The sequence below is a fragment of the Gouania willdenowi genome, chromosome 22 (assembly GCF_900634775.1).
Source record: "Gouania willdenowi chromosome 22, fGouWil2.1, whole genome shotgun sequence".
Lineage (NCBI taxonomy): Eukaryota > Metazoa > Chordata > Actinopteri > Blenniiformes > Gobiesocidae > Gouania > Gouania willdenowi.
In genome coordinates this window covers 24,393,702-24,410,039 of record NC_041065.1, presented here as the reverse complement: position 1 = coordinate 24,410,039, position 16,338 = coordinate 24,393,702, and the positions used below count along the sequence as shown (strand labels likewise).

Here is a 16,338-nt window from a genome sequence, read left to right as displayed (position 1 = left end):
TTTTTTTTAAGCTACCTTTTGTGGGTGGATGGCCGGCCATCGCTGGATACGCTGCGAGGAATGACAGCAGAATTACGGTCACTGAAGTCTGAGGGCGGGGCCTTGATCAGGGTTCCCGCTGTGCCCGCAGCGCGTGTTTGAGGACTGGAGGAAGTGCGCGGCCACTTGGTGTTGTTGTTGTTATTGGGGCGAAAAGGGAACTTTAACTCATACGGCATCCCCTCTTTGTGGTTCTTGTAGTCCACGAGTGGCATGTGGTACATCTCTGAGCAGCCTCTGTTGACACATAAAACACTTAGTTAGAAGCTTCACAATTCCAAAAACCTTGGTATTACAATAATTGTAATCGCGTAATTGATCATTACAATTATGCCGTAATAATAATTGTAATTTAAAAAATCTGTTGCCGTCATAATCGTAATCAAGATGTAATTGAGTTCAGCTAATTTACTTTGTAATTGTAATTGCAATGAAAATTCCATAAAAATTGTCAATTATAATTTAACGTAAAACCGGCGAACCATGTTACAGTTCTATGTACAGTTCTATACACATACTGTATGTAGTTAACAATTATTAAAATATGATTCATATCAAGTTTTCCCACATTTTACCATTAAAAAAATAATAAAAATAATCGAGGGGTTTACTGACACAAAACAGGCTCAGATGCTCCCACAAAAAATATTAGAACCTATATTTTCATTTATTGATAAGCCTAACAAAGTAGGAAAGAAATTAGATAATAGATATTGTTTTTAGTGTATTTTACAGCTGATTTAGGAGCCATTGTCATAAGATGTGCTAACAAAAAGCTAACACAAGAGGAAGGTAAACTTTTATTTGGTTGTTTATTTCAGGCTCAGTCAATGTGATTAATTGTAATTGAACTTCAGGAATTTAGAACGTAGTTGTAATTGACTTTGAGGATAAAAAAATATCGTAATTTAAATGTAATTGGAAAAAAATGCTAGTCACTGTAATCCTAATTGAATTGTATTTGAACATGGGTAATTGAAAACACAACCCTGGTACAGCCACACATGGACCTGTTGGTTTGTAGAGTTTACTGTACCTGCGTGGAGTGGAGTCCTCATGAGGGGGAATTATGACCACTTTGACGGTGACGGAGGTTCTGAGCAGGTCGATCATCTGCTCATGGGACAGTGAGGCTACAGACAGCTTGCAGATCTCCACTAAGCGGCTGCCCTGCCTGAGCCCAGCCTGCCAGGCGTAACCGTAGGGTTCCACCTCTGCAACGATGCCCTCAAAATTGACGTGAAAGCCCAGCTGGCCCAGTGCATTACGGCGAAGAGTCATCTCTGTAGTCTGACTGCCTTTAGTCAACAGCTGCGGATCAAAGAGGAGGAAATAGAAACAATGAATTCCACAAAACTTCAAACGGGAACATAAATTAAAGTTTTTGTTACACTATAGCTGTGTTTTTCAACCTTGGGGTCGCCTGAAATGTCTACTAATTGGTAAAAACAAAAAACAATAATAATTTAAAAAAATGACTGATTAAAATTGTATTTTCCAATATATTTTTTTTTTAAATTAACATCATATACACAGTATCAAACAACTGTATTCTATATAAATGTAATTTTGTGCACTAATCCTGGCTACTCTGTATGTGTGACATACTATAACAAACATGATCAAAAAACAAATTCGAGAGAAAAAATGTCTCCGGGGTCGCCGGAAATTTGTGATATCAAAATGGGGTAACAACCAGAAAAAGCGTGGGAACCTCTGCACTATAGAAACACCTACTAGCAAAAAATGACATCAGGAAAACATCTATCAACCTTATTCATGCGCAGCATTGTGATAGTGGGTGCAACTTCCTCCAATGTCAACAGATAAAATGCAAACAAGGGCTGGGCAATATATCAAGACTCAACATAAATTGAGTTTTCTCTTTTGGCAATATCGAAAATTACAATATCACCTATATCGATAGATGCATTTTTTTCATTTTAATTCTTTTTTTATTAGGATTTTCCAGGTCCATACAGTCAATGATAATACACATCATACTTCTCATTTAGCCATCTAAAATTGTACAATTGTAGCTCATGGTAAAGTATCCCAGATTCAGTGAGATATATACATTTTTTATAGCTTATTTTGTTTAAAAACACTGCTTTTACTACTAAAAACACAGTCAGATGGTGGATTTCTGGATTTTTCAAGCACAAAATGTGTCCCCATTATCATATCTACAGTAGTGCATCCAGGAACAAGGAGATCAATTGAAAAAAATAACGGCACAATTAACAGTCATTTCTGGTAATTATTTGCCTTGTATAAGTTTTTCAAACAATGACCTAGAATGAAAGTGGTTGTCAGAGGGGGTAATGCATTCATGAAACAAAAGGACTTGTGTATGTGTCCACAGGCTTCTATGAAAGGCGGGTGTTTGTCTCCTACTCTGACCCCTTAAGGCTGCAGCAGAAGTTGGGTTTCCATTATTCTTGGAAATGCGCAAAATCTAAATAGCGCATCAAAAATTGGTAATGGAAACACACACACAAATATCGCAAAAAAGTTTTTACGCTTTCATGACAAGGAATTTCAGACGTTTCGATACTGAAATGTCTTCAAAAGTGCTATGGAAACACTTTTCCTTACGTCACAGGACGTGACGTACCTGGCCACATGACCACTTCTTTCCGAGAAAAAATGGCACATGTGGACAGAAGAGGAGACTGGGACATTTCTTAGCTTTTTACTTAAAAATGATTACTGCCACGTTTGACAGCAAACAATAAAGGAATACAGAGTTTTATAACGAGGTTTGGAGCGTCCATCTTCCAGCAGCAAAGTGTCACGGGATGAGATTTCACGGGAGTTGCGAGGAACCTGCCCAAAACAACCTTCAATGGAAACGCGTTCAAAGTGCAATTATACTTTCTCGAAATTTAGAAATATCGCTTTTATTTTTGCGAAAATCTGTAATGGAAACCCAGCTTTAACATGAGCAGCTACAGACAGCAGCACAACCACACTCACCTCCAGTCTTTTCACAACCTCTCCAAAGTCTTCTGTATTGTTGTTGATTGAGCGCAGAGAAACACTCTCGCCGCGCTCATAGTAGATCTTCATGGAGGCGGGGCTCCCCGTCGACCAACCAATCACATCGCGTGTGGCACAGTTGAACACAACCGCTTTGGCATCCTGATCCAGGAGGATGATGAAGTCGTTGGAAATGCCCAGCAGGCACTCGCGCTCTGCACCAGCCACCTGATCCTCAGCGTGCACCTGCCAGGTGATGGCGCCCAGGCTTCGCAGTTCCGCGCCGTTGTACGGACGTACCTTTTCCCTTCGTTTGTGTGCCAGAGAGATAAAGGGGAACTTCCCAGTGGGTTCTACTGGAGTGCTGGTCACGTGACGCTCAGCCAAGTCACGCAGGTACTCCTGCCGCGTACGGGTCGCCATGGCACCAAATTTGTCTGACTTGTGAGCAGCGTTCTCGGCGTTGATGACTTTGGCCAACAGGAAGTCCCTGAAGACAGTGGACTTCGGGAAAGTCACACCCTTTGGAATTGGTGGACCGAAAGATGGGACGTCCTGAGATCGGGTAACTGCCACACTGCAGAGAGAAAAGAAAGGAAAGAATTTATAAAGACATAAAATTACTACCCTCACATACTAAACCAGATATAAGCAATTGGCGGCCCGCAGCCAACATGCGGCCCTTGGTCTAATTTTGTGCGGCTCCCAAAAACAAAACTGTAATTTTTGAGGTTGGGAGTAATATGAAGCCCAACATGACACACACAACTCCGGAAACACAAAAAAACAACAGCAAAATGCACAAAATGACAGAAAAATTAAAAAAAAATGACAACAAAAATATAACAAAAACACACATGATGACTCAAAAAACACACAAAAAGGCAACAAAAATGTTCGTTATTGACAAGAAAACGGACAAAATGAATTCTAAAACGCATACAATGTCTAAAAACTCAAAAAACACTAAGAAAAGCCACACAAAAGGACTACAAAAATAAAAACCCTTTGTTGTTTAATGCTCAGATTGATCTTTATCCTAAATGCTAACATGAACGTTGATCATGTGGTCCCCGCCGTTGCCCATCTCTGTACTAAACCATCCATAATAAATTACAGTTACCAATTACGAATATACGTGGGTATATTGGGTCGGGACCCAAAAGTGGGTTGCGGACCTGTACTGGGTGGGTTGCCAAAAACTAGTCAAAAAAAAAAAAAAAAAAAAACTTAGTCATGTGTGACTTTTCTTTTGACAGGCATGCTGTGAAAAGCATGTTAAAAAAGATTATATATGCGTGTTTTCAACAGCTATCTTTGAAAAAAACTAAATTTGGTATAGAAGAAACATTTGTTTGCAAAATGCGCTATAAAATTTTGATTTATTTGCAAATATTTTAATGCCGTACTCTTTTTAACTTTTATTCTGCATTGATGCAAATTGTTATAATAATCTATATTGCAGGGGGTACTGGAAAATCAACTTAAAAATAATAGGTAATAATAGAAAAATGTTTTTTAGACAAATTTGCCATGAACTAATAATATTATTGCTAAATAAAATGCTGTTCTTTCTTGTAATTTATTCAAAGATAATTCATTTATGCTGTAGAGGCCATTTAATCACACTTCTGACATTAGGAGACAGTAATTAGTTTGCCATATTTTACAAAGAAGACAGCATTTAATCACGTGAAAGTTGCATTAGTATTTTTATTTAAATGCACTTAGCATTTGAGTTTGTGGATTAAAACTTAGCAAACCGATGTTCGAGACACAGGAAGGAGTTCAGGAGAGCTCGCTGATACACAAATGAAACACCATGTGAAAATGTGGAGGGATACCTTTGATGATCGCAAAAAACATTCAAAGGGGGTACACTGGAAAAAAAAGGGACCACTGATCTATATCATCAAATATATAATCCTTTTGACAATTTTTTATTTCTTTGCTGTGCAAAAATAATGAATGAAAAGTAAAAGAATACAAAACAAGAAGTTTTTTCGACAACTGAAGTGGGAAAAAAAAGCAGAAAATGATGTACAAATGGAAAAAAGCTCATGATACAAAGGTCAAATGCATTCTCTTGTAAAACAAGAACTTGTAAAGACATTTGTGTGCATTCCTCCTAAAGCATTTGTTGCCTTTGACCTATTTCACTAGGGAGGACAAAGAAGGGCGTCAAAACGAGGGGAAAACTCTTCTCCTGTTACACTCAACCGCTCATATTCCATCAGCACACAATGGTTCTTCTTGAGTTAAATTACTATGAATTAGTAAAGAAGTAAAAGTTCCCTTAAAGTTTTTATCCATTAGAAACTCAGTATAGGAAGCAATAGATGGTCAGTGCAATGATGGATGGTGCAATGGATGATGGAATCTTGATAGGATGTTTAAGCTTAATCTCATTGCTAAGTTTTCCTAAAATATGAAAACTATATATAGACAGAGTCTCTATATAGCACCAAAAGCCCAAGAGTTTATGAGACCCAATAATGTGCCGGTGGTAATCTGATGTGACAGCCCTGACAAGTCTCTCCACAGCCCATTAAACAGATAACCCAGCCATTGCCTTGAGCAGAAATGTTGCTTACCATGCTTGACAACACTTGGCGTATAGATACTATACATCCATTCAAAGATGTCAAGCAAGCTCCCAGAGTTGATACCCTGCCAATCTCATCATGGTGTGGCGAGGCAGCGCTGCAGCCAGTGCATGCCTGGACATAGATGGTGCATTTCCTAAACAATCATTTTGTTATGTAATCAGCCTCACCATCCCCGTGTGACTTTAAGGCAGCGGTTGAAAGCAGCAGATTAGCCCCCTGCTGGCCTCTCTAAAGCTTCAGTTTGGCTTAATATGACCCAAGTATGATCTAAATCTCAGCACTAGGCAACAAAAGGCTATTAATAACTGAATTTCTCAACAAATAAAAACACTCGCCTCACTGTCAACACTCTCCTATTGATATTGTCGGGAAAGTTTTTTGTATTGCATTGTGGGATACAGCGTCCCGTAACCAAATGCATAGAAACAAACATTTCTTACAGTGATTTATTGTGTCTTTTTGACAAACAAGGAGAGTGACTCACTTGACACCATTTCTGTTTGTTCACTACACGATATCACATTCAATTATGGCTGAATTTGGATATTTCCGTGTAAACCCCATTCGTTATTGTTTTGACACAACTTTCAGTCGGTGAAAACACAAGCAGTTTTTGGGGCAACCTCAAGAAATCACAGTAAGAATAAAGTAAAAACACTTCTACGTATGTGTTCACGGGACTCAACGTCAATAAACAGTGTTTACAGTGCAGATCTAAACAAATTTTCAAGCAACAAATTACTATGAATAGCTCAAGCAGCTCAACAAAAAAAACACTCTCCCTTATTAACGCTTAGGGAAGATGAACAATGTTATTACAGCGTTATACATTAAAGGATGACCAAAATCCCAACAAGCAATGGTGTAAATATATGTATAATTCCTCATAAAGAAAGCACTAACGTTTCTGTGCCTGTGAAGGAAATCTCCACAGGCTGGTATCTATGAAATGAATGCATTAACTCGACTACAGAACAAACACCACAGCATGCATTGGTTACATACCTCTTGTCACCAAAAAGCAACCACGTTCTTCAAAATGTTGATAAAAAAAACCGCACATCACCACAATTGATGAAATTATTTGACAACTGAGCTCTGTTCTACAGTCAACAACAAGACTCCTTTTGTCCAGATACAGAATTTCACAAAAGTCCCTAAAAGAAAGTTGTCAGAGTGATCTCCTATCACATGCCTACTTCAAGTGGGCGTAGAGGCTGAATCCTGACTTTGGGTGGGGTAGCAGGAGTGTCTTCAAGGAGTTAGTGTCTTGTTCCTCTCCATTTGGTCAAAAGAGACAACGAGGCAAACAAACTATTGACCTATCCTGGTTTTCCCCCCAAACGGTACCTGAGCCGAGAGAATTATGGAGTCCATTCATCGATAGGATGAAGCGGCTGATCAGACAAATAAAAACTTGACGTAAGGATGAAAAGAAAAAAAAGAATACATGATGCTGGAACGACGTGAGGCTGGTTTGACCGGATTGCTCCTGAGGGAGAATCTACTGAGGATTGCTACTCCTACAGTCCTCCTCTCTAACTAACATGCATGTCTCAGTGAGAAGAGCTCTTCATGTGCATGGCACTAACTCCTTCAGACCACTTCGACTCAACGCTGCCCAAAGGCATAGAGGCAGGCAGCGTGAGTGGGGTGGGAGTTGGACGACTATTGTAAGAGTGTGTGAAGACTGAGCCTTTGAGTGAAGTAATGTACGCGGGGAGAAAGTGTGTGTGTGTCTGTGAGAGAGAAAGTGTGTGTGTGTGTGTGTGCAAGTAAGCATGAGGAGAAAGCAAAAAGGAAAAACTGGAGCACGCAAGTGAAATGTACCCACAGTGTTTGTGTCCTGTGCACAGTTCTGTTGTGTGTGTGTGAGATGGATGTGTGTGAGCATCACAGAGTTGCAGTTTGATCATAACAAGGCCAACAAGTGAGTAGTGAAAAACTCGCACTGATTCGACAGCCACTGCAGAGGCAGCGTCTCCTATTTGACAATAATCAAACTAATTTATTTTCATTCAGACGAACACTTCAAAACACACACACATATAGTCACACACACACACTTCATGAAGATGGGCAGACAGTCAGGCGAGACGCTTTTACGTTTCAGCCATGCCTTCCAGTCAGTGCTTTGGTTCTAATGCAACTGTAGCTATCTGCAAGTAACCAGTGCTCTTGGTACTTTAAGCTTTTAAACTACCAGAAAAAAATGGGTTCAACTGCAAACAGGTCAGAAGTTTAGGTCTTATACTAGGGATGTCCTGATACAACTTTTTCATTTCCGATATGATACCAATATTGCAGCCTTGCGTATCGGCCGATACCAATATTGATCCGTTTTCTTTCTATCTTGTTTTCTTTTTTTTTTCTTTAATAAAAAAATTGTCATGACTTATTTTGTAGTGTGGAATGTTAGAAAAGGCTTGATCAAGTGATGTTACTCAAACAGAGAACGATAGCAACAGTAGGTATGAGGAAAAACTGACCCATTTATTATTAAACAATTGATTACATACATTTTAAACTTAACAACATAATATCTACAGTATTCTACAATTGAATAAAATAAATAAAAAATTAACTGGGGAAGGAAAAAAAAGAAAAAAATATCAGAGAATCCGATATCCAATATTTGTTTTCAGGCTAATATTGGACAGATATCTGATATCGGATCGGAACTCCCCTATTTTATACTTCAGCAGAGAGAAAAGTCTGTATTTTACACTAGCATTTAAGGAAGATCTCGCATTTCCCACCAAAACTGTGGTGATCTTAACTGTTTTTATTGCACACTGAGAATGATTGAATACGTCTGACCAGCGGTGAAACTCAAAAGGAGAAACAAGCAGCATGACACATATGTTCACACTCATTTTTATGATCAAGTGGTCCTCACCTGTAGCACGTGCTGTCAGAGCAGGGGTTGTGCACCCGCACGATGATGAACACGTGCTGAAAGTGAGAGCGGATTGCCTTTGGGGTGAAGGGGTGAGCGCCGGGCTCCTGGAACACAATGGTCACGATATCGTTTCCGATGTGACGCTTCCTCAGCAGCTGCTCAGTAGAAAACAGCAGAGAAGGACAGTTTTTTTTCCTCATTCATGTCATCTTGCACAAAATTAAAGTAACCCCACAAAAGCAGTGCATTCTGTCCTCACCTGTTGTTTGTTGTGTGGTGTATAAGGCAGCAGAGTCGTCACATGGAACATGATCTCATAGTCCTTGTATGAAGTATAGAGCGAGTGAGTGCCTGTGGAATCCGCTGCAAAGAAAAAAGAAATACAGTCTTAGGGCCTATTAATGGACTACCATAGATCAATATTACTTGTCCAAATCATCAAAAAACAAACAAAAACCCCTTTAATATGTTGTTGTCCCTGAAAATGAACACAAGGACAGGACTTGGAGAGATTTCAATTTAATTGGTTCAGAAGAAGTACATTAACCTGGATGACTGAGAAACGTCATGCACAATTTAAAATGTAATAACAAAGGGAAGAAAAAACATTTTCTAAAACTGTAGTATAATTAAAGCTGCTGGAGACAATAATTATGTTATGAGATAAAGACAGTGTAGACCTAATAGATCAGGAAATCGAAGATTATTTGAGTAAAAGGTTGAAATTGCAGCTCGGAAGTTTGTTTTGATCTCCACTGTAAACGCTCTCCTATTGATATTGTCAGAAAAGTTTTGTGCATATGCATAAATACAAGCATAGACGTGTTTTTACTTCTTTATTATCGTGATTTGTTTTTATCTTTTTGCCAAACAAAGAGGACAGTGATTCACGTCACCCTGCGAAACATTAAATTTCGTCCGAATTCGGATATTTACGTACAAGCCCCGAAATAAACATTCACCATTGTTTGGCCACAACTTTCAATTAATAAGTCACTTTGGCAAAGTGTTTAGGGGCCAACTCAAGATATCACGGCAAGAATGACGTAAAAACACTTCTATTCATCTGTTCACGGGACTCCACATCCCACAATGCAATGCGAAAAACTTTATCGACGTCAATAAATTAAGTGTTCACAGTGCAGCAATTTCAACATTTTGCATTTTTTCTCAAGAAAATGATCAATTGATCTTTGAGGCCAATACTGTGTCTTTATCTGATAAAAAATGTATCATCTCGAGTAGCTTTACCTGCCAGCACGAGTTTAGAGAAATAACACTGCTCAAGAGATCCTGTCCACGAAGTCATGACTTTCCACATGCAGCTTAACCATTTTAAAATAAAAACTGTGTATTTTCAGTGTTTTTTTACTTTTAGTGTCCAGCTGGGCTCGGTACTTGCTGAAGCCCTTCAGGCGCACCTTCTCCCCCAACAACCGGAGGAACTCTTCAAGAGCTGGACCAGCCGTCTCGTTGTTGTACATTTCCTCTTCTGTGCTCTGTCCTGCACGACAGTACATCACTCCCACCTTTACCTGAAAGCTCAGCTGAGCGCCAGCAAACAAAATGGACAAAAAAATAGACACAACAGGTTTTTTTTTTTTTTTTTACACATCTAGTGTTAGTTAGAAAATATGACATTTTGAAAAGTAATCCGTTTTCGTCATACCCCTTGTTCATCTAGTTTCATCAGCTGCTCTGTGACTTTGGGAGTGTTGAGTGCAAGTCTGAGGCAGGACAAATCCAGCTCAGGCAGAAGAATTTCTAGCACCTCCTTTACAGGCAGCCCCCGGGTGGTGCCGTGCTTCGAGGTTGAAGGCACTGCATCTTCAAGTATGGAGCCTCGAAGAGTTGTCAGCTGGAGGAACAAAGAGAGAAAGAAAGAGCGAGAGTAAACAGTGTGAAATAAGGAATTGGACCTGAGGATTCCTCCCTAGACTTTGAACTTTCTCTAAAAGATGGAAACAAGAGATGGAGACCTGCTGTGTGAAAAGAAAATAAAGTAATACCAGTCAGTCCTCAAACACTTTGTATGAAACAACACAATTATGACTCAAAGCTTTGACTAACTAAGCATTCTGTGCATCTAAAGAAATTGTGAGGATAAGCAAATACTTTGCTATAATTAATAGCTGAAATAGGTAGAGGCTGTGTATGAAAGATTAAGATTAGAATAAATAATTGCATTTCTTTGTTTCTTTACACACTCATCGGTTTATAGTCAGTTAAAAAGTCAACAATACCTCAGCTCTATCAAGTTTTTACAACCATAGCCTGATTCTTTAATATGTTACTTTAAATGTAAAATTAGGCTCAACGTATAATGTAATAACAAAGCTACACTGCAAAAAAGTGAAACCTTAAAATAAGCAAAATAATCTGCCAAAAGAACAGCAAAATTTGTCCTAACAATATGTATAAAAACAAGTTGAAAAGAAAAATCTTGAATTAAGTAAAATACTGCTACATACAAATACTATATTGCCTTAATTTAAAATATTTAATTTTATTGAGATTTAACTTTTTGCAGTGCAGTGTCTCTTGCCTACAGCTCTATTCGTTGAAAGACTAAAAGTAAAAGGTAATGTTCTGTTTGCAGCGATAACCTGTTGCCCAGTGTTGCAGTAATCGGAGTTGACTAAGTTGACTATTTCTTCACCTCTGATTAGTGCTTTTTTTCTGCAGGAAGTTAAACCTGTAATAGGGAAGTAAAAGTCCTAGTAATAAGGTGCATGGTTAGAACCTCTAATGGGATTGCATACAAATATAATATATTGCACAGTAATAGGAATAAATTATGAATTCAGGGTTTTGATATTGGGTAAAATAGTTTTTTTTTTACTAACCTCACTGGTTCTGAAAATTAAGCGGTAGTTATACTGTTGCCCATGCTCCTTGTCCTCCTCCAGCTTCTCTCTGCGTAGGCTCACTGCCACTGGTCCCAATGAGTCATCAATCCCAAAGTAGTTCCAGTGCTCTGAGGTAAAAAAAAATATATATTTTTTTAATAACACCAACCATCTAAAGTTTAAGATTTTCATAAAGTAAACTTTCCAGATTCTTATGCTGATCAGTGCAAATAATTAGAGCAGGTGAACTGCACCTCACCCCTAAGATAGAAGAACTTTCTGTAGTAGTAGGCTCCCAGGTCCACGTGCTCCACGATGTACTGCTTGCCCTTTTCGCTGAGTGTGCTGGGCCCTTCCTTTGGTCCTTCGAGAACTGCTACTCCTGCGTTGGTGCAGTGCGTGCTCACGGATGTTTCATACAGGTTGCTGTCCCCAAGAACTGTTCCTGAGCTACTGCAACCTGCTCCACCACTTACAATACCATGATTCCCTGCTCCAACAGCACCTAATTTACACCTCCCATTGCCCTCAGCACCAATCTCATTACGAAAACAAGGGCAACTTAGAAGCATTTCGTTGCTCTGTTCATCTCCCGCATCCAGGCCAGGACTGTCCCTAGAACTTAGCTCCTCCTGGCTCCCACTAGGGGAGCTGTATGGCAGACTGTGGGTGGAGGACAGAGTAGAGGTAGCTGAAGCTACAGCTGCAGCAGATGCCCCAGTTGTGGTGTTGTTTTTCTTTTTGCCCACAGCCTGCCGCAACTGAATCACCTCATTGAGGTCAAAAAGCATGCTCTGAACATCATAGTGGGCAAAGCCTTTCTGACACAACCAGGGCTTGAAATTAGAGCCCATGTCATCTGTCCGACTATCCTCCACATCAGAGCCTGCTCTGGGTGAGTCAGACTCACCGCGGACATTTCGAAGTTTACGAAATATAGATTCCCCTCCTGTCTCTGACTTTGTGCGTCTCTTTGGAGGCTTATCTCTGTCCTTGGTTTTCAGAAGCGGGCCATCAGGGATTTCCTCCTGAAGGTCGTGCTTCAACCCATGATTAAGCATGTCCTCCAGTTTATCTGGGGCAGGACTCCGCTGGTCAACTTTGGCCCCCTGATACCCCTGGATCATTTCAAAGAAGCTTTCTTCGGTTGCGCCATGCTGATCTATAGAGGAGGTGCTGCCATACTCCCGGTGAAGAGGTGACCATTTCGCTCCCGATGACGGTCCGCAGTCTTCTCCACTGTCTCCGCTGCCTTCCATTTCACCGATAGCCATGTCACTGTTGCTGCGCTGGCGAATACGTCTCTGCCGTGGATTCTTATTCACAGGGCCTTTGTATTCTCCTGGGGATAGAAAACGGGTGTCAGGGCTGTAATTGTTGGCTTGAACCTGTGTCCGATTCTTCAAGGTGTTGTGGATATTTCGAAGCATTGATGAATCCTGAGGGCTCAAAACTGAACCTAATTTTATGTGGGGTTTTCCAGCAGGAGGCGAGGCTGAGTTTTCAGGCTCCATTGTTGAGTACCAAATAGTTCCTGACACTTCTTTTCTTGGAGGCCAATCAGCCACCCGAGCCCGTACACCCATTTTAGGCACTCCTGTGCTCACAGTGGTGTGGACATTGTCTGTAAAATTCTGCCCAGTCCCTCCATTGACCATACGTAGGTGGCGAGTATAAAACTCATCAGTGGCAGGGATTGAACCCCCAACAGTGCGCTCCAGGCTGGTCATGACACCAGTGCCAAGAGTTCAAGGCTTTCAGCAGGTGGACATGGTTGCTCGTGAGATTGGATGACACTACCTGACTTGAGGAGCAAATCTGATTGTCGGGTTCAAATGATTGGGTGAGCGTTTTTTTTTTTTTTTTCAACGCTCACGTTAGCATTTTGGAGTCACGCTACATCTTGCCATTTTCAGTCAGGTCCAACACAGTTCTAGAAAGATAGAGAAGAAGATAGAGAAGAAGAAATTGGTCAGGATAAAGTGTTATTATAGGAGAAACTAAACTAAACTAACTAACTAAATTAATATTTCAGTGTATGTATTAGATCCCAGTCCAAAAAGGCTTTGTAAATTTAAGCCTAAAGATAATTTATGGGCTTAAAAGTGAATGTTCGTGCCTGTGATTGCATGTACTGTAGATGTAGTTAGAATAATGACCTGTCCAGGACCAGTACTCCAGCAGCTGGGGAAAGAGTAGCACTCCGTTGCCCTGAACGGAACAATCATGAAAGAAAGCTGGTGGATTTAAGGCTAAAGTTAAAATTATTCTTGCTAATCTAGGATAATTACATCCAATCAGTGTCTGACTTTGAGAAAGGGGCAAGTTCAGATGATGGCATATAAAAACTAATGTTTGTGTGGGAACCTAACACGTAATACCAGTTAAACATTATAGGGGAGAGCTAGTTTTCATTCAGACTAAACCCAAGACTGAATTAGAATTGTTAGTGAATAATACTGATTGGACAAATAAGTATTAGGAATCTAACAGCTTCAAAGTAAATAAAAAAGATGTAGATGTCCCCTTACATCAGGTCATGTGACTGTTATAGATCTTTTAGATTTGTCAAGCAGCGATAACTCAAGTTAGAGGAATAAATTCTACTATGATTCTTAATCGTAACACTGATTTCATACTATCCTCTCAAGTTAATGGCAGCCTAACTATTCTGGCATTTAAAAAACTTAATAATTGATTTTATAATCATTCATAGCTGACATTTTAACTGACAGTAATTAGTGTAAAAAAATAGAAGAGGAATTGTAAGACAAAATGCGGCACTATAGTCTCATCCACTTGCAAGGCCCAGCGACAAAAGAATTATGCCAAGATGGATTAACAGACACAAAACGGTCAATAAATATTCTAATCCTATTATTGAACCATGTAGGCATTGGCATGCTATCTTTATGTACACCGCAAGTGAAGAAACTACATCCTGAAAAGAAAATAACATCAGAAAACAGAATAAGAACAATATACGGTATATATACATGTGTATTTTTTTACACATACAAACAGAAATATAGATAATCCCAATTATAATTAATTAATGTTTCAGATCATTCCACATACCTGTCTTCTTGTTTTATAAAAACATAGTCTATACTACAAAATTGCCAAAGAACAATCTATGCTATGCTAACTACCTACTCAGAACTCACAAGACATTCACATTTCTCTCAAACTAACATACTCGCCACAGATTGCAGAGTGGAGAGGTGCTAGTTTTTATAGGAGGGGCGGAGCCAACAGTGAAAGAGGAAGCCACCAAAACGTCACAGACCACCAATGTCAGCCAATAGCAAAATTTGATTGTAATACCAACTCTTGCATTTTTACACCAAAATACATCAAATTAAAATAATTTGAGTAAAATGTCAAGAGTTGGACTAGGAACAATAAACAACACCGATTATAATATCCAAATACTTTTTTCAGCAGAAAAAAATGGGGTTTGGGGGTTTAGTCACTCTTTAATATCCAAACATTTTCTTTCCTTTTTTAGAAAAAAAAAAGCATTATTAATTTATTACATATGTATTACGCAAAGCAGAAAAAGCAAAAACATGCATATCTTTGTCAACCAAAAACAACAAATGCAGACATGGTGAATTAAAATATATATATATAAAATAATAATAATAATAAATAAGCTTTTGAGGCAAAGAAAATTCCCAGAGGTATTCGCAGACCTCGAGGGACCACTGCATCCCTCGCCGATACGTGTTAATTTTCTTTTTGGGATGAGACACTGATGATGGTGTCATGCCTCTGGGAGGACCTGTATATGCATGTGGTAATGGTAACTCAGACAATGACTTTCCAGACAGCAGTCTGTCAGCAGGAGGGACGACTGGCAAGATAAATCATGAACACACACTCAGCCCATGAGTCTTTTCTTAGTCATTGTTGTAGATTACCCTGAACAGCAGGACATTCCTAATACCAAGCTCTCCTTGAAGGTGGAGACAAATTTATTGAGTTGGCTGGTGTCCCTAAAGAAAAAGGGGCAACATGCTTGAGTTAAAAGAGCCTTCCTCCCCTGGCTCCCATCAGAGAGGGAATGAGGTTTCTTAGGACACTGGCAACGTGTTTCCAAAGCTGAGACAAAAGAGCCGAAGGATTGCCCTACAAGCTTGTAATTACTGAATGCTTGAATGGGGCTAAGAGGCTGTTTGCCTGACACCACTGCCTTTGAAACAGGCACCATAGCATTTCGTCCACTGGTTCTCCCTGTCTGCTAATCTTCCCCCTCTCTAAGGACTGGCTGAGCTTTTGGGCAGTAAACACAAAGATCCTTCTGTCTTGGCTTGGGCAAAAGTGGGGCCCCATTCCAACGCTGTGAAGTCTGAATTGCTAGGCACTTTGGTTGTATATGTGCAGCCTAAAAACAAAACCAGATTAAATAAAGGTAAGTAGGAACAATCGCTAAGAGAATAGATTTTCAAAACAAAAGAAAAGATGCTAGTCAAAAGCAAGGAAATTTGATCTTTCATTGACCGTTTAGAATGTGAAGAAAGGTTAAGAGAAAAACAACCCGTCGGAACAAAAGATGTAAAAGCATGCACTCTGTGAGGGAGTATCACAACTGATAAATTCCCACATGTGGGAGGTTGCATTGTAAAAATTCCCCAAAATCTGAGAAAGATATCAAAGACAAATAAAGGTCAAACCAAATTTCAGCAATAATCATGTACATAAAAAGCTGTGAACAAAGAGAACATTTACAAGATCAACAAATCCACAGACTTCCACCAAGCAGAATTTCCTGTAATTTGAATAAGTCTTTCAGGAGTGAGGGATAAACTGAGGTCGCCACTGAGGTGGGGCCAGATTCCAGCTGCCTATTAGTAGGAGCAGATGCACAGGAAGTAACAGAGCATCTCAGCCACTGTTGCACTCTTTTTTGCCCATTTTTTCCATCCACTTGTACACCGTGAACAGACCTGCC

At 39.6% G+C, this 16,338-nt stretch overlaps 1 protein-coding gene across 2 annotated transcripts in view; it reads right to left on the bottom strand.

Annotated features, from left to right (window-relative positions):
* Positions 1-16,338, bottom strand: part of LOC114456340 (signal-induced proliferation-associated 1-like protein 1) — a 54,674-nt gene that overhangs the window by 13,626 nt on the left and 24,710 nt on the right. For both annotated transcript variants that reach the window (XR_003672818.1, XM_028438030.1), the window contains exons 2-10: positions 11,641-13,314; positions 11,379-11,509; positions 10,202-10,390; positions 9,905-10,079; positions 8,792-8,895; positions 8,530-8,687; positions 3,019-3,598; positions 1,076-1,350; positions 16-276 (exon numbers count right to left, since the gene is read on the bottom strand). Coding sequence is in view for 1 of the 2 variants with exons in the window: in XM_028438030.1 (XP_028293831.1) it covers positions 16-276; positions 1,076-1,350; positions 3,019-3,598; positions 8,530-8,687; positions 8,792-8,895; positions 9,905-10,079; positions 10,202-10,390; positions 11,379-11,509; positions 11,641-13,111 (3,344 nt within the window). In the remaining variant the exon portion in view is untranslated. The remainder of the gene's footprint in view (positions 1-15; positions 277-1,075; positions 1,351-3,018; positions 3,599-8,529; positions 8,688-8,791; positions 8,896-9,904; positions 10,080-10,201; positions 10,391-11,378; positions 11,510-11,640; positions 13,315-16,338) is intronic.